This window comes from Myotis nattereri (assembly GCF_964212035.1).
Source record: "Myotis nattereri genome assembly, chromosome: 16".
NCBI lineage: Eukaryota > Metazoa > Chordata > Mammalia > Chiroptera > Vespertilionidae > Myotis > Myotis nattereri.
The window spans coordinates 31,284,903-31,306,128 of NC_138091.1; the positions used below are offsets into that span (position 1 = coordinate 31,284,903).

Sequence of the window (21,226 nt, forward strand, 5' to 3'; positions counted from 1 at the left end):
GGATGCAAGTTCTGCCAAAAATTTGGAGTAGGATGTTGGGCAAGTCACATAATAGGAAGATAAATAAATGATAAGATCTCATCAAGCACTTACTACATGCCAGGTCCTGTGCTAAATGCTTCACATGCATTATTATTATCAAATACATTTTTATTGATTTCAGAGAGGGAGGAAGAGGGAGAGAGAGAAACATCAATGAGAGAGAATCATCGATTGGCTGTCTCCTGCACACCCCACACTGGGGATCGAGCCGGCAACCAGGGCATTTGTTCATGTACCTTTTGGCATTTACTAGTAATCTTGTTTCCCAAACTCTGGAAAGTATGCAACACAAGAACCCCAGTGCCAAGATCCCATCATTCTGGAGTAACACTTATCATAAATCAGTAACCACACTTTGATGCACATCAATGCCATACATATTAAAACTGGACAGCAGCTTCACTGGTCGGATAGCTCCCAGATATAGCAGACGCTGTTTGACCAAACTTTGCAACACCGGACTCTTCACTCAAGGCAACCCTTCTTGTTCCAGGTTAAAGTTAACCTCTTGCATTGTTGTAAAAAACAAACAAGGCGAGATTTGCAATACCCAACTAGATGTGATGACTCAGCATGGACATTTAGTTCAATATGGTTTTATTTAAAAATCTGCAAAGCTGAAGGAGGGATCTGATCTTTCATGAAAAGAAAGCAATTTTCACAGTAGATATTTAGTCATTTTTAGCTTTGTGTGGAACAGCAATAGGAAAGGAAGTTTCTGTTCAAGATCCTCACTCCAGCACATGCAGCCAGGTGCCGGGATCTGGCAGCAAGATAACACGTTCCTGGTCTGATCCCAGAGTAAATCCTCTCACCCAGCTGACACAGGAGCTCTTCTCCAGGCACAAACAGCAGGTCTGATTTTCCTGCTCTAGATGGGGCTCTAGGAACCCTCCACTTTAAAGTTGAGAAAAATGTGAAAGGATTTCTTAACTCACTGCTTGCAACAAACCCAACTACTTGTTAATTCTTGACAATTACAAGGATAAAATACTTGAAATTTGTAAGAGGTTCCACATTTAATAGAACAACTCAAATGTAAAAAATTAGGTCAAGTAACATGCGTTCATGTTTTAAAACGTTACTTAATAAAACTTACTGAGACAAGATGTGCAGCACTTTCTTATACTTGATATTATAAACTGCTTCTGACAATGGCTACTTGATGGTCAAAAAATAAAATAAAAAAGAGAAGAAACAATACATACTGGTATGTAACAATGCCTACAGGGAATGTCATTTTTTAAAAATTTGTTACTAAAATTAAACCTGAAAAAAAAAAGACTAGAAAGCAACACACTCATGTTATTTTCAATGATGAGGTAGATATTCTGTCCTATGCAGAAAACTGCATACAAATTTCAAATCTTTTTTTTAAAAGTTCAGGTTATAGTCACTTTCACAAACAAGACATTTATACACCACAAGGTGGAGAGGTCTTAGGCAAGCTCTGTGCTTGATGTGTTGTTACTCGAAGATTCAACAATCAGTCTTGGATCAATCAACTGTCTCCAAAAAACAGTGATCTGAAGGAAAATACAAAATATTCAGTTTAGAGATTTCATTATGAGGTCATATAGGTTCTAGTCAGCTAAAAACATCAGTCAAGTAAATTTCCATTTGTGCAGAATGGTTGAAGTCCTGGAATAATTTGAGTACTGATAAACTGAGTTTAATTAGTGCATAAAAACTTGTTTACCTCAAATGCAGCTAAATTTCACATTAAGCACATTTCATTCTTCTTTGATTTAGAGCAGGGATTGTGGGGGATGGCACGGAGTGAGGGGTAGCTGGTTACAAAGGGTCACGAGGATTTGCCCTAAAGGTTCTGGGGACAGGCAGCCACAGACCTCATGGGAAGCAGATGTGACTCAAAAGAGTTATCAATAGACTGCTGATGCTGTTTTGTGCAGCTCTGTAGTTCTGCTATGCTGCCAAAAATAGTAGGTATTTCATTTAAGAGAAAGCAAATTGGAGCACTTGGCCATGTGAATGAATGATGAGAGCCATCTAGTGTCCAAAAAAGGTAATTACTGGCTCTGCTTTAGACCTCTGAAAAGGCATGGAGAAGCAAGTCTCTAAAGCAGCGGTTCTCAACCCATGGGTCGCGACCCCTTTGGGGGGTCGAATGACCCTTTCACAGGGGTCGCCTAAGACCATCGGAAAACACATATATAATTACATATTGTTTTTGTGATTAATCACTATGCTTTAATTATGTTCAATTTGTAACAATGAAACTGGGGGTCACCACAACATGAGGAACTGTATTAAAGGGTCGCTGCGTCAGGAAGGTTGAGAACCACTGCAAAGGCTTAACTTTCCGACACAGTTTCCAAGAATACATTTCAACCCAAAAAAATGGGGCTGAGGATATTGCAAATAAGGAAGTACAGAAGACTGGGCCAAATCTGATGATCCTACCACAGACCCCAAAAATGTGTTTTTGGAATAAATTTCTAAGAGTATCATCTATCTCAGAGACAAATCAAAGCAGAGTCTGGCTAGAGTTTCTATGTGTCAGATAAATAGTTTATAATACTGAAACTTATAGGGCAATATCTGTAACATCTAATCTGCTAAAAGAGAAACATGCAAATAGACTGCAACTCCGCTGCGCCCCGAGCCACACCCACCAGCCAATCAGAGCAACTATATGCAAATTAACCTAACCAAGATAGCGCCCGGCAGCCAAGGAGCTGGAGCAAGCAGGAGGCTTGGTTGCCCCGGCGATGGAGGAAGCCAAGCTTCCTGCCTGCCCTGGCCGGCTGAAGCCTCCGCTCAAGGCAACAAAGTTGCAAATATAGAAGATAAATAAATCCCAGATACCTGCTTCCAGACAGCCTCCACTGGGAGCTTGGGTGGCTGGGGGCCCTGGCCAGCCTTCAAACAGCCATCAGCCCCTCACCCAGTTTGGCCAGGCACTCCAGCGGGGACCCCCACCCTGCAGGGGGTGTGGCCAGCCTGCAAACAGCCATCAGCCACTCACCCAAGCTGGCCAGGCACCCCAGCAGGACCCCTCTCCCTGAAGGGGGTGTGGCCAGCCTGAAAATGGCCCTCAGCCCCTCACCCAGGCTGGCCAGCCACTCCAGCGGGGACCCCCACTCTGAAGGGGGTGTGGCCAGTCTGAAAACAGCCCTCAGCCCCTCACCCTGGCTGGCCAGGCACCCCAGCAGGACCCCCACCCTGATCCGGGACACCCTTCAGGGCAAACCAGCCGGCCCCCACCCATGCACCAGGCCTCTATCCTATATAATAAAAGGGTAATATGCAAATTGACCCTAACAGCAGAACGACTGGGAATGACTAGTCACTATGACACACACTGATGACCAGGGGGCAGACGCTCAATGCAGGAGCTTCCCCCTGGTGGTCAGTGCGCTCCCACAAGGGGAGCTCTGCTCAGCCACAAGCCAGGCTGACGGCTGCCAGTACAGCGGTGGTGGTGGGAGCCTCTCCCGCCTCCTCAGCGGCGCTGATGTCCAACTGCAGCTTAGGCCTGCTCCCCGCTGGCAAGTGGACATCCCCTGAGAGCTCTAGGGCTGCCAGAGGGATGTCTGACTGCCAGCTTAGGCCCAATCCCCTGGGGAGCGGGCCTAAGCCAGCAGGTGGTCATCCCCTGAGGGGTCCCAGACTGCGAGAGGGCACAGGCCGGGCTGAGGGACCCCCCCAAGTGCACAAATTTTTGTGCACCAGGTCTCTAGTCTATACTAATAAAAGAGTAATATGCTAATTTGACTGGATAGATTGGATGTCTTCCGGACGTCCTTCCTGACAAAGCCAGGCCCGGGCTGGGAGAAGCCGCCCACCGTCCCAGGTAACTGTGGCTGGCCGGAGGGAGGGAAGCCCAGGTCCAGGGTGTCTGCCGAGGCTGGAGAAGGGAAGCCGGTGCCGGCAGCCAGGGAAAGAAGGCCTATTCTTGCACAAATTTTCATGCATCAAGCCTCTAGTTTAAAATATAAACATCTTATATATAAATTCTATTTCCTTTAATGCTAGCAAAACCTAATGAACCATCCATTGCCAGCAACTAGTCTGGCTGCCTAAAAAGTTCTAAAAACATATACTTCCTAAAATGGCAATTTAAGGGTTTAAACAAAGTCAAAAGACAGAACCATCATTTTATGTCATTCTTCAAAACCAAACTTGCTGTTTTTAGGCAATGTCTGAAAGGTAGCAGTGACTCCAAGGAGACTTGATGGAGATTTCCAGAGGGGACTGCTAATGTTCTTGATCTCGGTGCCGGTTACATGAGTATGTTCATGTGTGAAAATCATTCCAGCTATATTTATATGCACTTTTCTGAACCTATAAGAGACTTTTATGATATGCTAGTCTTTTGTATTGAAATCCTTATATAACCTTACATACTACTAGAGGCCCAGTGCACGAATTCGTGCATGGGTGAGGTCACTCAGCCTGGCTGGTGATCAAGGCCTATCAGGGGGGCCGTCTGGCACGGGGGAGGGATTGTGGGAGGTTGGCAGGCGGGGGAGGGAGAGGTTGGCTGTGGGAGCACACTGACCACCAGGGGGCAGCTCCTGCATTGAGCATCTGCTCCCTGGTGGCCAGTGCGTGTCATAGCGACTGGTCAACCGATCATTCCAGTTGTTAAGTTGCTTAGGCTTTCATACATAGAGAGGACTATGCAAATCTAGACTCTGTGCATCTTGTCATAGAGGCTCTTTAAGGTCCAAGATGACGCCCTAACTGGACACTTGGCATTGATATGCCACCTTGTAGGCAGGACAGACATCCTCAAGACCCAGATCCTTTATGATTTTATTTTTTTAATTTTTAAAAATGTTTTCATTGATTTCAGAGAGAGGAAGGGAAGGGAGAGATAGAAACATTAATTATGAGAATCATCGATTGGCTGCCTTCTGCACGCCCCACACTGGGGATCAAGCCTGCAACCTGAGCATGTGGCCTGACTGGGAATCAAACTCTGACTTCCTGGTCCATGCTCAGCCGCTGAGCCACACTAGCCGGGCACCTTCGTGATTTTAATATAGGCAGTTCGGCAAGCTGCAAAGTCTTCCAGACAGACCACCAGTAATCAGTCAAGAGAGAATGGATAACTCAGCAATCCCAAGAAGAGAAGCATGCCTACCTTTCTCTCCTGTGTCACAGCATACTCCACAACCTCAGATCCATTTTCGTTGTGATAAACTAAATCAAATTTCCCAGGTTCTTTTATGGGTGAAACTAGATGGTAGGGAGAGAGGTAATAAGTCACTTCCCAGTAGTGAAAACGTTCTTCGACAGGCAATTTACATCATTAGAAAAGCCATCACAAACAAACTGCATTGACGTGGAGGCTGGCTATGCACATGCGAGCTGGAGTGCTCCGTGACAGGAGACCCTGAGAAAAGCCTGCACCAGCAGACGGGAGCTTCTTGGCCTTTCTTCAGGGACGATATTTCCTTCATCAAAAAGAAACGAGCTTGACACCCTATCGCTCGTACTCCCAGAAGAGAATGTACAACCACAAGATAATCCCAAAAAGTAACTGATATGTTTCAACAAGGGAAGGTAATCTGAATTCTGCTAAATACTTCTATCTTGCTATGTCCTCAGAAATTACACATGCTTACTACTTAGTAATATAGCAGTCCTCACTTTGCATGGTAGTGTGGGACCCTAAAAATGACTGTGTAGGCTGAAATCACAAAAAACAATAAAATAATCAATGGGGAAATGCTGGAAACCAAGATCAACAGTAATTAATATAAATGTGAGGAGTCTGGCAGAAGGCTAGCTGGTACTCCTTTTGATATTCATAGGGTGAATATTTACATTTTATTACTTGCTGCTGACTCAATGGCCTAAAGCAAACTCCCCCAAAACCTGACAATCTTACTGTTTACTAAATATTACCATTGATATGTCCGTTTGCATTCCTAAAAGGCAATTGTGTATTCTAGTAAATAAAAGCAGCTGGGAACGGAGACTCAGTGAGAACTTGACTGCTATGGTTGAGTTTTCCTCTGGTTTCCCTTGGTATCAAAATTAATATTTCGTCTTGTGTGTCATTTGTACCTCTGCTCTACCTCCAAGCCTTTGAACCCGGAAAGCCATGCTGGCCGTGGACTTTCACAGGGAAAATGATGATTGTTTCACAATCTTTAAAAAATTCTGTCAAAACATTAAAATCTTTACTATATAAGGAAATGAAAAGAAGTAATACTAATATTTATGGAGCATATTATAATTTAAAACACTAGAAACACTGAGAATTGCAGCACACAGCTTCTTTGTAAGACTCTTACCAAGGGTAGTTTGAAGAGTACTTATCTTCTTGTCAGGCAACAATGACAGAATCTTTTCTATTACTTGCGGAACTGTCATACTCACTTCTAAGTTTGGATCAGCTTTCAATACTTTATTCCTTGAGCTTTTAATGTCATGAAATGGCTCTGAGAGCTTGGGAAATTTTTGGCCAATATCACTTCTGGGACACCTTCATCTCTTTCATCACCAATACCCTCCTCATTTATGTCAAGAAGTTCATATAAACCGCAGCATCACCATTCCTATGGTTAGCTATTTCTTCTATACTCTCACTCAAACTTGATTTGGATGTCACTGTTTGCTTCTTTGTTATGCTTTCATCTTTGTTGACCAACTCCCTATTTCAACTACCCATTTTGTAAGTGTCATGTGGGTTTATCACTGAGGGACAAGGGAGCAGCAAAGGCACACACCTTGCTGTGTCTGTGGAAAATGAGTAACAGAAGCACAGTGACCGATAACCAAGACTGAAAGAAGTGGTTGGTCACCGGTCATGATGGGCATCTGTTATTATGTAGTGACTTGTGGACTGAAGAGCTGGCAGCACCTTATGCAATTATTCTCATTAATATACTCAATGTCACTGAGGGACTGGTGGTGTTAACTACACCAGGGTAACTGAACCATGCAAAACAAGGACTATGAGTATTTCTATTGGAAAACAGATAAAGCCATTCCTTGCTGCCCAGAAAAAAAGTTCTAATTAGATGTTATCACTGTCAATCACCTGACCAGCAGTGACCCAGCCTTGCCCATGGAATTTGACCATGGACAAATTTCTTTGTCCACCATTCCTAAGAAGGGGGATTTCTTCAAATGAAACCTTATCAGAATAAAGCTGGGAAACCAGGTTACATCTAATCATTTACTTAATAGCCTGAAGAGACTTTGTTGAAAAACCCTTTTTGGCTCTGGCTGGTGTTGCTCAGTGGTTAGACTGTCAGCCTGCACACCTAAGAGTCATAGGTTCAATGCCCGGTCCAGGACACATACCTGGGTTACAGGGTGTTTTTTTGCTTGTTTTTATTATTGATTTCAGAGAGAAAGGGAGAGAGACAGACAGACAGAAACATCAATGATGAGAGAGAATCATTGATTGGCTGCCTCCTTGCATGTCCCCTACTGGGGACTGAACCCACAACCTGGGCATGTGCCCTAACCAGGAATCGAACTGTGACCTCCTGGTTCATAGGTCGACGCTCAACCACTGAGAAACACCGGCAGGGCTGGGTTGCAGGTTTGATCCCCGGCCCCAGTCAGGGAGCACGCAGGAAGCAACGAATCAATGTGTCTCTCTCACACAGATATTACTCTCTTTCTCTCTCCTCTCTCTTTCTCCCCCTCCCTCCATCCTTCCCTCCCACTCTCTCTGAAAAGCAATGGAAAAAATGTCCTCGGGTGAGGATTAACAAAAGCCTTTTGACTAACTTCTGTGTACTGGAGTTTTGATTACATTACTACCTTCTTTAAACACAAACAGAAACTAATTGCTTTAGGGTCTGCTAAAGAAAAGGGGATCTTCCCTGGTCTCTGGCCAGGGGCCCTACAACATAACACAAGTTAAGCCATATACAGTAAAAGCCCTCTCATTCCAGGATTTCAGAACCAATAATGAACAGGGTGAATCAGGGATAAGGCAGAATAATGTGTGGACTGTGTATACACAAATATTTTAGATACTTTATTTTGATTTAACAACACAAATGTGTTCATTTGCCAATCTTCTGAAATAGAGCTGAACAGATCTTATGAGCCCACCAACTAGAGCTTTCTTTTATAAATCATATCCTTAATGTATGCCTGAAATTTACATAATTTCCAGTTTTGGGTTTTTTTAAAGTGAAGCAAGAATGCAAAAAACTAGCAAGGCAATTTAAGTGCAAAAGCTTCCCAGATTTTTAAATTCCTCCCAATCTCTTATAAAGCTTACCCACCCACACAAAACTTAATGGCAAGTTTTTTAGCCACACTTCTATGTCAGCATTCAACTTAGGTTTTATAAAAATAGAACTAGAGGTCCAATGCACGAAGATTCGTGCAAGAATGGGCTTTCCTTCCCCTGGCTGCTGGCACCACCTTCGCTTCGGCCTGGAGCCGCCTTTCCGCCTTCCTATGCTGCCCAGAGGCCCCAAGTGGCTGGGGTAGGGCGGAATGCCTGTGTTGTCGCTATGGCGACGACATACGTGTCCCGCCCCTCCCCCGGCCGCTCTGTGCCTGCGTATGCAAATTAACCTGCCATCTTTGTTGGGTTAATTTGCATACTCACTCCTGATTGGCTGGTGGGTGTCATGAAGGTATGGTCAATTTGCATCTTTCTCTTTTATTAGTGTAGATTCTTTATGAAATCAATTTTCATCGGTTTATGTAATTTTTATGAAATTACATAAATGGCAGTAATAAGAACAACTTGCCTAAAAGCTTTGGGGAAAAAAATCCAATAACTCTTAGCGGACACTCTACTCCACCAGTGGGGCTCAGGCCTGGGCTGTTCTGTGCTGACAGAGGTGGTGGAGAGCGCCAGTTAATCATGGGGCCAATGAAGACAGCAGCTCCCGTGTGCACAGCTACTTAGAAACCAATGAGATATGAAAAGCCTACATTTTCAAATTCTTTTCTAGACTCACCAGGTGTGGATGAAAGGATTTCTATATCTACTTGCTGGGTCTCTGGATTGTGGCTCAATATTTTTCCTTCCTTTCAAAAATAAAAGTTGAAGTCAAAAATCAATACACAAAACATTACGAATATATTAGAACCACTGAATTGTACACTTTAAAATGGTTTAAACCAGCAGTTGCCAACCTTTCGGACCTCACAGACCACCAGTGGTCTGCGGACCACTGGTTTAAACTGTGGATTTTATGTTATGTGAATTTTATCTCAATAAAAAAAAATTTGTTAAATCAGCATGTAGGGTAAATGATACTCCCTCACACCAAGCCACTATTTTCCCTAATCTTAATCACCCCAGAGTCAGGTACCACACGAGGAATAGTCCCTACAGACCAAAGCCTGCTCCTTATTGAAATGAGCCAATCCTAGATTGTTTCCTGCACCCTGCCTGTCTATCCCCAGGAGACCCCAGTAAAGGCTCTCTCCTCACTCCTGCTTCTGCCTCCTGACTACACCCAGGTGATTTCCTCTGCGTCACGTCACGGCAGGGTGTGGCATTGCCCTTCCTCTTGGGAAATGTAATAAGTTCCTCTTTCAATAGCATTGGATCACTCAGCCACCTCCATAAATTCAAATCCCATGGGTACAAATGCGGCAGAGAGATTTGAGTTTTGAAGGCAAGCTTAATAAATTCCCAGTCAAGGGCAGTACCTCGGTTACAGGTTCCATCCCCAGCCAGTCAGGGAACGTGCAGGAAGCAACCAGTTGATGTGTCTCTCTCATATTGAAGTTTCTCTCTCTCTCAGTCCCCCCTCCCTTTCACTCTCTCTCTCTCTCAAAAATATTCTCCAGTGAGAATTAAAAAATATATATAAAAAAAATAAAGTAGCAGGGAGATTTGAGTTTTGAAGGCAAGCTTAATAAATAAGCCAGCGATCTGCCTTGGTCGGTTTGGCTCAGTGGCTGGAGCATCAGCTGGCGAACTGAAGGGTCTCGGGTTCAATTCCTAGTCAAGGGCAGTACCTCGGTTATAGGTTCCATCCCTAGCCGGTCAGGGAACGTGCAGGAAGCCGGCGATCAAGCAGGTAACAGAACTTGTGGTCAATGCAAAAAAGTGGGACTAATTTTCTGCCTCAAATGGTTTTGAAAGCAATTTCAAAAAAGTTCTAAAACTACTAGGAAATAAAGTAAGTAAATAGCTTTCCAAGATAATAACTATGATGATGACTAACATCCACTTAATGTGAATTTTAATAACATATAGAATCACAGTGTGTAGAGTTATGAAATGTATCGATTCTATATTTATTCCCATTTCCTCATATATCACAGAATTAAATTAGTTACTTATGTAGGGTGACAAAACATTTTGATTTGCCCAAGACAGATCTGTTTACATTTCCTTCCAGTAATTCACAAATATGTAAAATATATTCCTATGATGAAAACCACACAATTTTCTGGCTAAGAGCTATTTATTATTTTCTTTCAAAGTTTAGGATATGAGGGAAGAGTACTCAAATAAGTCTGTGTGTCTAAGGTAATTTTTAAAAATTGAATAAAAATAATTAAATTCGTTATTCTCAATCTATATTCTTCCCAAGTGTAAGGAAAACAACACTAGGAGACTTCACAGTGATGTTATTAAAAAGTTTACAGTTCAGTAATGTTTTTATTTTTTACTTTACGGCACTGTTTACTCAAAAAAATCTGCATTATCCATACCAGCAATATTAAATATGACTTCAGCTTCTTTAATATATTGACAATTATCCTATATAATAAAAGCATAATATGCTAAGTGTCTGGTCGTCCATTTAACCAAAGCATAATATGCTAATGATATGCTAAGGCGGCTCAACCGCTCACTATGACGTACACTGACCACCAGGGGACAGACGCTCCGACTGGTAGGTTAGCTTGCTGCTGAGGTCTAGCTGATCGGGACTGAGTGAGATGGGCCAGACATGCCCTGGAACCCTCCCACAGTCCCTCCCCGGCCCCGATGGTGCACCGGTGGGGTCCCTCAGCCTAGTCTGCGCCCTCTTGCAATCCGGGACCCCTCGGGGGATGTCAGAGAGCTGGTTTCGGCCTGATATCACAGGCCAGGCTGAGGGACCCCACTGGTGCACGAATTCGTGCACTGGGCCTCTAGTTTTTAAATAAAAAGTCTTACCTTGTAGTCAGAGACATCAGGAGAATAATCAGGTGTTAGTTCCAAAAGCTAAAAAAAGAAAGAAAAAGTTCATAAATACTAGTACATAAGTCCCGTAGTCCCTATCTCTGAGAAAACACACAGCCTGACCACAAATCTGTAGCAAAACAGGGGTCCCAGTGGTTGGGGGAAAGGGGTAATATGTGTAGCTTTCTTTTATTGAGCACTTGCTATATTCTAGCCTAAGCCATTTTTATTCATTTAGAAAACAATTACTGGCACCTATTACACACTAGGCATGAGAACATGAAAGATGTGATCTGGGCAGGAAGGGTGTGTGTGTGCGTGCATGTGTGAATACATATATACACACATATACATACATGTGTACACATATGTATGCGTATGTATATAGATGTCTGTTTATTTACGTATATACTCTAATAAGTAATTTTTCTTGGAGGGAGAATAATCTTTTTGTTGTAATTGTTGTTTTAAAACATACCTTAAATGCAATCTTTTCTCCAATTTGGGGGGCAGCTGCTAACAGTGGTAACAGACTGTAGTCCTTCTTGGGTGTCCGTACTGGATTCTGAAAAACAGTACTTATTAGTTATGTGACTCTGTTACTGGTGAGAAAATGTGAACCGATGACATCAACTCCAGACACACTCTGTGGGGAAAGGGGAAGTGGTAAACTCACAATAAAGACTACTTGCCTGGATAATAGTAGATGAGTTTGTTACTGTTTCATTTAAATGCTGCTGCTTCTCATATTCAGCGTCTCTATTTAAAACAAGGGGAACAGCAAGTCCTCGTCCTCGACCTCTCCCCCGCGTGCCCCGACCCCTAACTCCCTTCCAAGAAAGAAGGTCCTCTCCTCTACCCCAACCTCTTCCCAAACTGGTAGGGAGAGTCACGTTGGGAGGACCAGGAGGAGTCTGCCTGCCACCATTTGAGTCAGAGTTCCTCCATCCAGTAGCATTTAGAGTCTGTGATGAAGGCCCCAGACCTGGACGACCTCTGCCTGCAAACAGACCTACTGGCTTTAAGGGCCCCGCAGTCTTCTCCAGGGAACTCTTTGACGCCTCACTTTGGTCATCTGAATCTGAACTGGAGTCTGAACTGGAGTCTGAGGTTCTGGTTGTCTTGTCCTCGATGGGGGCAGAGTTAAAGGCAATTTTTGTAGCTACTTTGTTTGCAGTTGTGTTTATAGAGGGCCCTTCCTTTGATAATGCAGTTGACACTTTCTCTGAGGACTTTCTGACCTCCAAGATGACATTGCTCAAATGTTCGCTGGCTGAATCATGACAAGACTCAGACTCTGAGGAGGAACTGGGACTATCGTTTGCATCGACGTCCACGCCACCTTTCCTCTTGGCTTTAACAAGGCTGTTTCGAGCAGAACCTTTGGGAGGATTACACTTCTGGACAGTCCACTCTTTCACTGTCTGTGCTTTAGAAGACTTGGGATTCTTCGTCTGTTTTCTATATGCACGTTTCTCCTTCTTCTTTGGTGATTTTCTTTTGGTCTCTTTGTCATCCTCATCTACTACATCAAGTGTGGCTTTGTGTTTCCTCTTGTTTCTTCCCCTCCCACGCTGATCTGTGACAGCTTTTGGTTCTGGATCCGAAGTGTTCTCGTTGTTGTTCTCTCGCCTCTTCCAATGCTTCTTTGAATTTCTGTAATCAGTTTCTTCATCCTCCTCCAACTTAAATGACCGCTTCTTTGCTTTTCTAGGTAAGAAATGAGTACTATCACCATTACTGACTACTACAGGATTCTCAGTGACTTCTCGTTCTTCTAATTTAACTCTATCAAAAGAACAAGAGAGAGAAAACTAGTGAGTAACTATGTCTCCAGGACGCTGTTATACATACTGAGATGACTGCAAACTGTCACCGCCATCAGTTAATGAAAAATCATCAAATCGCTAAAGGACAAAGACTCTTTTTGGCAAAATGGTTTATATGGCATCACTTATGATCAACTTTCAAACGACTACTTTTATTTATTGACTATTTACTGTGTCCCAAACATTTTATATACATTTTTTCTAAACACCACCATGAAGTAGGTTTCTTTGATTTTCAAACAAATCACAAAATTACAGTTCTGACAAGTAACTTGCCCAAGAACCAAAGCTAATAAGCAAGAGAAATGGGATTCAAACCTTGGTTTGTCTAACTTCACAATTTTTCCACTCTACTATGCTGCCAATCCCAAACAGTGATAATGCCAAATGTCCAATTTAGTTTTTAAATGTGGGCTACTTTTTTAAAAAAAAAATCAGATATTTATATTTTACTTAAATTTAGGAAAATACTGAACAATCTGTTCTCTTGGCTAGTGACAGTCATCATAAAATTCCATGACATTTTGTGATTACTAATTGTGTCAACTTGACTGGGCCATGGGGTGCCCAAATATGTGGTTAACAATGTTCTGGGTGTATCTGTGAGGGTGTTTCCGGATGAGATTAACATCTGAATCAGGAGACTGAGTAAAGCAGATTGCCTTTCCCAAAATGGGCCTCACCCAATCCACTGAAGGCCTGAATAGAATAAGAGGCTGAGCAAGGGAGAATTCGCTCTCTCTGCCTAAGCATCTTTGAGCTGGAACATGGGTCTTCTCCTGCCTTAGGACTCCAATTAGGACTAGAACTTACACTAACCACTAACTCTCCTGGTTCTCAAGCCTTTGAACTTGACCTAGATATCATTAGTTTTCCTAGGTCTCCAGCTTGCCGACTTCAGATCTTGGGACCACTCAGCCTCCAAAATCTCACAAGCCAATTCCTTATACTAAATCTCATATCTATATCTATGTATCCATGTCTGTATCATCTCCTATTGTTTCTGTTTCTCTGGAGAACCTTAATACACACGTCATCTAAAATTATTTCACTATAGGAAAGAAATTCTGTTCCTCCATTAAACTGGAAACAGCTAATTCTAGTATGTGTGCCAAATGATGGAAAACTGAGTGTCCCCAATGTCAAGCGCATAGTGGGTACTCAAAAGGCCTACTAAAAACACACATACTTTCGCCCTAACTGGTTTGGCTCAGTGGATAAAGTGTTGGCCTGCGGACTGAAAGGTCCCAGGTTCGATTCCGGTCAAGGGCATGTACCTTGGTTGCAGGCACATCCCTGGGGGGGGAGGGGGGGGATGCAGGAAGCAGCTGATCGATGTTTCTCTCTCATTGATGTTTCTCACTCTATCCCTCTCCCTTCCTCTCTGTAAAAAATCAATAAAATATATTTTTAAAAAAACCACACATACTTTCAATACATTTACATCTAGCTATATATTTCTTTTTTTTTTTTTAGTAACCAGGGAAAGATGGTAACAATCATATTTGAACATAAAGTACATTTGGTGACCGGTGAGGTTGAAACGGCCCCGGTGAGGTAGGGATGGCCCAGTGAGGTTGAAATAGTCCCGGTGAGGCCGAGACGGCCGCGGTGAGGGACTGCTCCAGTGAGCTTGGGACAGATATTGGGGACCAGTATAGACTGATGAACAGGGGTAGATGCAGAGGCAGAGCAACACTGAACAGACTGTCAAACTACAGTGGGAAGCCTGGGGAGGGTTTGGGGGGGGGATTAAGAGATCAACCGAAGGACTTATATGCATGCATAAAAGATTAACCAATGGACACAAGACACTAGGGGGTAGGGGCCGGGGGAATGTCAAGGCGGGGAGGGGGGGGGGGGAAGAGACATATGTAATACTCTTTGTAATACTTCAAGAAATAAAAATTATATATATAAAAAATAAAGTACATTTGGTGAATAAGAAGACATATTATAAATGCTCTTTAAATTTTTTAAGATATAGTAATCCTGTGGAGTTATCATTCAATGTGGTAGTTGAAAAACATCCTTAATTTCTTCAGTATAACCGAATACATAGACACATACAAGTCAAGGTAAAATAAAATCTACTGATATCAGGAATAAAATAAAGAGAGAAATAAAACTCTGAAAGGTCAGGGATTTGAATTACAAAAACACTTTACCCTCTGTTCCCAGCTGTGGACATCAGCATGAAGCAGCAAGGAAGTATTCCTCAATGTGGCAAAAGCTAGCTTGGCAACCTGTGACTTTAAAAACTACTGGCGAACTTCTGGAATGTCAGATTGTTCCTTGCTATTCTTTTTTTGTTCTTTTTTCTTAATGATTTTTTTACAGAGTGGAAGGGAGAGGGATAGAGAATTAGAAACATTGATGAGAGAGAAACATCGATCAGCTGCCTCCTGCACACCTCCTACTGGGGATGTGCCCGCAACCAAGGTACATGCCCTTGACCAGAATCGAACCTGGGACCTTTCAGTCTGCAGGCCAACGCTCTATCCACTGAGCCAAATTGGCCAGGGCAGTTCCTTGTTATTCTTGATCAATTTGTTTTGATTCAAGTTTCAGTTCTGGGACAACCAACTAGAACCAAATTTTCCATCAACGTTGAAAATGGCTGTAAGACTTTCTGTGCTGGTGGTTTCTTAAAATCACTGGAACACCGCAGGGGCTGCATATTGTATATGCAGGACCCCTGCCTTTCAGAGGAGCTTGCCACTTTCTGGTGCTTTCAAAAGCAGCCCTTGGCATCATCTCGCCTGCTCTAAAGACAATGGATCTGCACACATGTGGCATGAAGGTATGACTGTGATTGCTGCAGCCTCACTACCTGCTATTCCTGAAGAGAGTAATTTCAGTATGGGACATAATCAAACTGCGAGACGTAATGCTATCCAGAGAATAAAATGGTTCACCTGGGTCTGTTACCATTCCTTTAGGGTGTAGACTTTCCCTGGCAATGTCCTTCGTTTCTCCACCTGGATCAGACAACAAATGTAGCTGTCCTTTTACAAAGAGAAGTGAATTACCTGCGTAGTTAGCAATGGGAGAGATTTGAGTCCAAGAAATTTTTAAAACAGACCCTCCACTGTTCATTCAAGCTCTTTGCAGGGCAAACTGGGTAGTATCATCAAAATGCAAGGTATTCCCTTTAAATCTGCAATTTCATTTCTAGGATTCTCTCATAAAAAAATATAGCCCAGCCTTTGTTGGGCTCAGTTGGTTGAATGTCGTCCCATGCACATGGAGGTGGCTGGTTCGATTCCTTGTCAAGGCACATGTCCAGGTTGCACATGTTCAGTCCCCAGTAGGAGACTTGAAGGAGGCAGCCATCCATGTTTCTCTCATCATCGATGTTTCTCTCTCTCTCCCTCGCATCCCTCTCCCTGAAATAAAAACATTTAAAATATATATATGGCCCTAACTGGTTTGGCACAGTGGATAAAGCGTCGGCCTGCGGACTCAAGGGTCCCAGGTTCGATTCCGGTCAAGGGCATGTACCTTGGTTAAGGGCACATACCCAGTGGGGAGTGTGCAGGAGGCAGCTGATCGATATTTCTCTCTCATCGATGTTTCTAATTCTCTATCCCTCTCCATTCCTCTCTGTGAAAAATCAATAAAATATATTTAAACGAATAAAATAAAACATATATATGAAATATAACACCCCCACTCACTCCCTGCCAAGGCCAAAGTGATTGTCTAGTTGAAATCCTTCTGCTACATTGTTTTAAAATATCACCTCAACCTTTTTCATCTGTGAAAATGGAGATAGTGATAATAATTATAGTACTCAATGATAGATATGTATCTAGAACAGTGCGGGGCTCAGTGTTTGCTCTAATTTTTATTAATACAATGAAAGTTTCAGCCCTCTGAGAACAGGAGTTGGTGGGTTTTTAATGCCATGTCCTATCAAAAGGAGGTGAAATTCAATGAGGGTGAAAGAATAGACCTGCACCCTCTTTGGGTCCCATCTGTTCCCCGAAGCCTCCTTCCTGTCTGGCTGCTGCCTGTAGCGGGCTGCATTGTCACTGCCCAGAGCTACTTGACCAAGGGCACACAGTGAAGGAGTTGGAGAGCGAAGATTCGAATGCAGGGTTCTGAATCCAGACCCTGAGCTCTTTGTCACTCTGCTCTCTTACCTTTCACACAATATTGAGCAAAAGCAACTCATGTATTATTGGCATACATATAGACCTGTACAACTTTTCCAGAGGCCAATTTGATCAAAGAGGACCTCTTCCAGGAATGTATCCTACTGAATTATTGCCCAAGTACACAGAGACACACAAGAATATTCACAGCAGCATATAACAGTGAAAAACAGAAACCTACTATGGTCTGAATGTTTGTGTCCCCCCAAAATTCATATATTGAAATCGTAACCCCTGCTATGATGACATTAGGAGGTGGGGCTTCAGGGAGATGCTTGGGGTATGAGGGTGGAGCCCTCATGAATATGATTAGTGCCCTTAAAAAACAGAGCCCACAGAGCCCCCTTGTCCACTTCCACCAAATGAGGACACTGGGAGAAGGTGCCATCTATGAACCGGAAAGCAAGCCTTCACCAAATCTGTTGGCACCTTGACCTTGGACTTCTGGCCTCTAGAATTGTAAGAAAGAAATTTCTGTTTATAAGCTACCCAGATTATGATATCCTATCTAATAAAATAGAAACATGGTAATTAGTGTACGACCGCTACCTTCCCATTGGCTAATCAGGGCGATATGCAAATTAACTGCCAGCCAAGATGGCAGCCGGCAGCCAGGCAGCTGGAAGCGAACATGAGGCTTGCTTGCTTCATTGACGGAGGAAACCAACGTTCCCCGCCTGCCTTGCTGGCCTCTGAGCCTGCAGTTTGAAACATTGTAACAAATACAGAAGCTAAACAAAACCCCAGAAACCTGCTTTCAGCGAGCTGGGATCTCAGAGCTGGAGTTATACATTGTTTCGATTATAGAACCGAAACAAACCAAATACGTGCTTTCAGCAGCAGAGGCCTAAGAGCTGGAGCCTCAGAGCTAAAGCTGGCCCAGAATAAAAAAGAAAAAAAGGAGCAGTTGGGAGCTTCCGTCACCCGCCAGCCTGAAAACAGCCCTCAGCCCCACACCCAGACTGGCCAGGCACCCCAGTGGGGACCCCCACCCTGAAGGGTGTGTGACCAGCTGCAAACAGCCATCATCCCCTCACCCAGGCTGGCCAGGCACCCCAGTGGGGACCCCCACCCTGATCCAAGACACCCTTCAGGGCAACCAGCCAGCCCCACCCATGCACCAGGCCTCTATCCTATATAGTAAAAGGGTAATATGCCTCCCAGCACCTGGATCAGCAGAGCCGCGAGGCCTCCCAGCACTGAGATCAGCGGAACCGAGAGGCCGCCCGGCACTGGGATCAGCGTGACAGAGGGCAGTGCCCAAACCCCCTGATTGCCCTGCAGCTCTGTGTGTGACAGGGGGCGGGGCCACAACCTCCCTATCCGCCCTGCTCTGTTCGTGACAGGGGAAGGCGCTCCAACCTCCTGATCAGCCCTGCTCTGTGCCTGATACGGGGGGGGGGGGGGGGCTCCCCAACCCGCTGATTGGCCCTGCTCTGTGTGTGACAGGGTGCAGCGCCCCAACCCCCCCCCCCCCCCCGCCCCGTCCAAGGGCCCTGCTCTGTGTGTGACAGGGTAGAGCCATAACCTCCCCATCGGCCCTGCCCTGAGTGTGACAGTGGCGGCGCCCCAACCCCCTGATCCGCCCTACTCTGTGAGTGACAGGGGGGAGCTCCTCAACCCCCTGATGGGCCCTGCTCTGTGCATAACAAGGGGGAGCTCCCCAACCCCCCTGATGGGCCCTGCTGTGTGTGTGACAGGGGGCAGCGCTGCAACCTCCCCATCTACCCTGCCTTGAGTGTGACAGGGGGCGGTGCCCCAACCCCCCAATTGTCCCTACCCTGAGGTTGACTGAGGGTGGCATTGCAACCTCCCAATCCACCCTGCTCTGTGCATGACAGGGGGCGGCGCCCCAACTCCCCAATTGGCCCTGCTCTGAGCCCGACCAGGGGCTGCACCTAGGGATTGGGCCTGCCCTCTGCCACCTGGGAGCAGGCCTAAGCCAGCAGGTCGTTATCTCCCGAGGGATCCCAGACTGCAGAGGGCACAGGCCAGGCTGAGGGACCCCCCTTCCCCCCGAGTGCACAAATTTTTGTGCACCGGGCCTCTAGTTTTCATTATAGAAGCCCAAACTAATAGAACAACCTAAAATGTCCATTACTAAGGGCCGGTTTGGTAGATTGATATGGTCACACAAAGGAACACCAGGTGGCATTTAAAAAGAATGATGTGCAGACCCTGGCCGGGTGGCTCAGTTGGTTAGCGTGTCATCCCAGTGTGCCTGGGTTGCAGTTTGATCCCCGGTCAGGGCACATACGAGACTCAGCCAATGAATGCACAAATAAGTGGAACAGCAATCCATCTCTGTCTTTCTCTTCCTCACTCTTCTCTCTCAATTTTTTTTTTTTTTTTAAGGAAAGAGACATGTCTGTACACAGAGAAGGAATGTGAAAACACAAGGGAGACATCTGCAAGCCAAGGAGCAGGGCCTCAGAAAAAAACTCAACAGGAGAGGATGCAGTCCCCTCAATTCTAATACTGTTTCAATAGTCCCTGAAGACAAGGAAAAGGGAATCTATTCCGCAGCGAATAAAAAGGAAAAAGGACTTTTCTTTTTTTTTTTTTAATTTGGACTATTTCAAATTGTCATTAGAAAGAGCTAAACAGCCCGGGGGGTGTGGCTCGGTGGTTGAGCGGCGACCCACGAACAGTGAGGTCACCTCTGACTCCCGGTCAGGGCACATGCCCAGGCTGCAGGCTTCCTCCCCAGGAGGGGACATGCAGGAGGCAGCCCATCGATGATGTTTCTATTTCTCTCTCCTTCTCCCTTCCTCTCTCTCTCAAAATCAATAGAAACATATATATTTTTAAAGAAGCCCTGAACAAATTAGTCCAAGGCAGGAATCCGAATTGAAATGACGATGCCTTACCGTTTTATCGAGACCAATCAACCGCACGTGGGCGGCTCACAGCCCAACAATGGCTCCTCCATACTCCGTATCTTTTCTTTTCTTTTTTAAATTTCCAAAGGCCTACTGAAAACGTCTGTTTCCCAATTCACACCCCAGAAGGTCCCACACACCTAGGTAAGTGAGCCACAAAACACCCGGCGCCACCCAGAACGACCCCCATCGGGAGTCTCGGGGGCCATCGCGGGGGCACTGCGTCCGGACAGGCTGCGCGGGAGGAGAGAACGTGGCTGTACCCCCCTCTGTTCGGCTCTCCCGCACCTGAGCCGCCCGGGGGTGGCGGCCTCGGCAGGTCCGCACCAGGCGCACGGAACGCGGTGCCCGGCTGAACAGAAGGGCGCCAGCGAGAGCCCGGCGGAAAGGACCTCGGGCCCTGGCCGTGCCGACATCAGGGCTCTCCCCGGCTTGCGGCACTAACCACCCGCACCCGGCGCGTCGGGAAGGATGCCCGTTACCAGGCGCATTTCCCAACCTCCTCCCCGACGAATCGGAAGCTCTGCGGGTCGTGAGCGCGCAGCTTCAGGGTCTCACCCCATCCCCATGCCCATCCCCATGCCCACCCCTCAGCCCCATCCCCATCCCCATCCCCATGCCCACCCCTCAGCCCCATCCCCAAGCCCACCCCTCAGCCCCATCCACGCGACGTCTGCAGAAGCCTGCGGCACCCCTGGACCTGCACGGGCGCGTCCCTGGCGACCCGCCCGCCCCCCCCCCCCGCAGCCCCCCACGCCCCCCACGCCCGCTGCGCGCGCACCTGAGGCAATCGTTGTCTCGGACCAGGCGCGCGCTCTCGCCGTGGGGCAAGAGCCCCCCCTCCAAGTAGAGGCTGAGGAGGGCCCCGGAACTGAAGCCGAAGCGCTGGCGGATGAGACTAATGAGATCCGTGACTACCCGGCATCTGTTCAAGTCGACCAGAAGCCAGAAGTCCATGCAGAGCGGGGTGGCTGGCGGCGGGTAATCAAATCGAAGCCGTAGCCTAACAGTCTCGGAGGCTGCCATCTTGCACGATGCTCTACGGAAGCCGAGACACGCCACAGCGCTCCCGGGAGGCGGGCCCGGGCGGCCCGCCCCCTGGAGCCGCTCGCCGTGCGCCACCTATGGGTGGCAGGTGGCTATTACAGTCTTCGTGAATGGCAGCGCCGAGCGGGGTTGATTGAATTCCGTTCAGAGGAGGCTAAGAGGACCAATGAATAAAAT

General features: G+C 45.7%; 1 protein-coding gene across 1 annotated transcript; it reads right to left on the minus strand.

Moving 5' to 3' along the window:
* Positions 1–618: 618 nt before the first annotated feature.
* On the minus strand, positions 619–21,046 carry COIL (coilin). The gene is made up of 7 exons (XM_081110576.1): positions 20,784–21,046; positions 11,824–12,919; positions 11,610–11,696; positions 11,126–11,173; positions 8,961–9,030; positions 5,156–5,250; positions 619–1,568 (listed from the first exon to the last, which is right to left on the minus strand). The coding sequence occupies exons 1-7, from the start codon at positions 21,026–21,028 to the stop codon at positions 1,482–1,484; spliced, it is 1,728 nt and encodes a 575-aa protein (XP_080966702.1). The 5' UTR covers positions 21,029–21,046; the 3' UTR covers positions 619–1,481.
* Between the last annotated feature and the right edge of the window lie 180 nt (positions 21,047–21,226).

Coding starts and splice junctions, on each gene's coding strand:
- COIL (XM_081110576.1), bottom strand. CDS start 21,028: ATGGCAGCCTCCGAGACTGTTAGGCTACGGCTTCGATTTGATTACCCG. Junction 12,920..20,783: donor CGAGACAACGATTGCCTCAG/GTGCGCGCGCAG, acceptor TTCTTTTGATAG/AGTTAAATTAGAAGAACGAG. Junction 1,569..5,155: donor CTGTGACACAGGAGAGAAAG/GTAGGCATGCTT, acceptor ATTTTCCTTCAG/ATCACTGTTTTTTGGAGACA.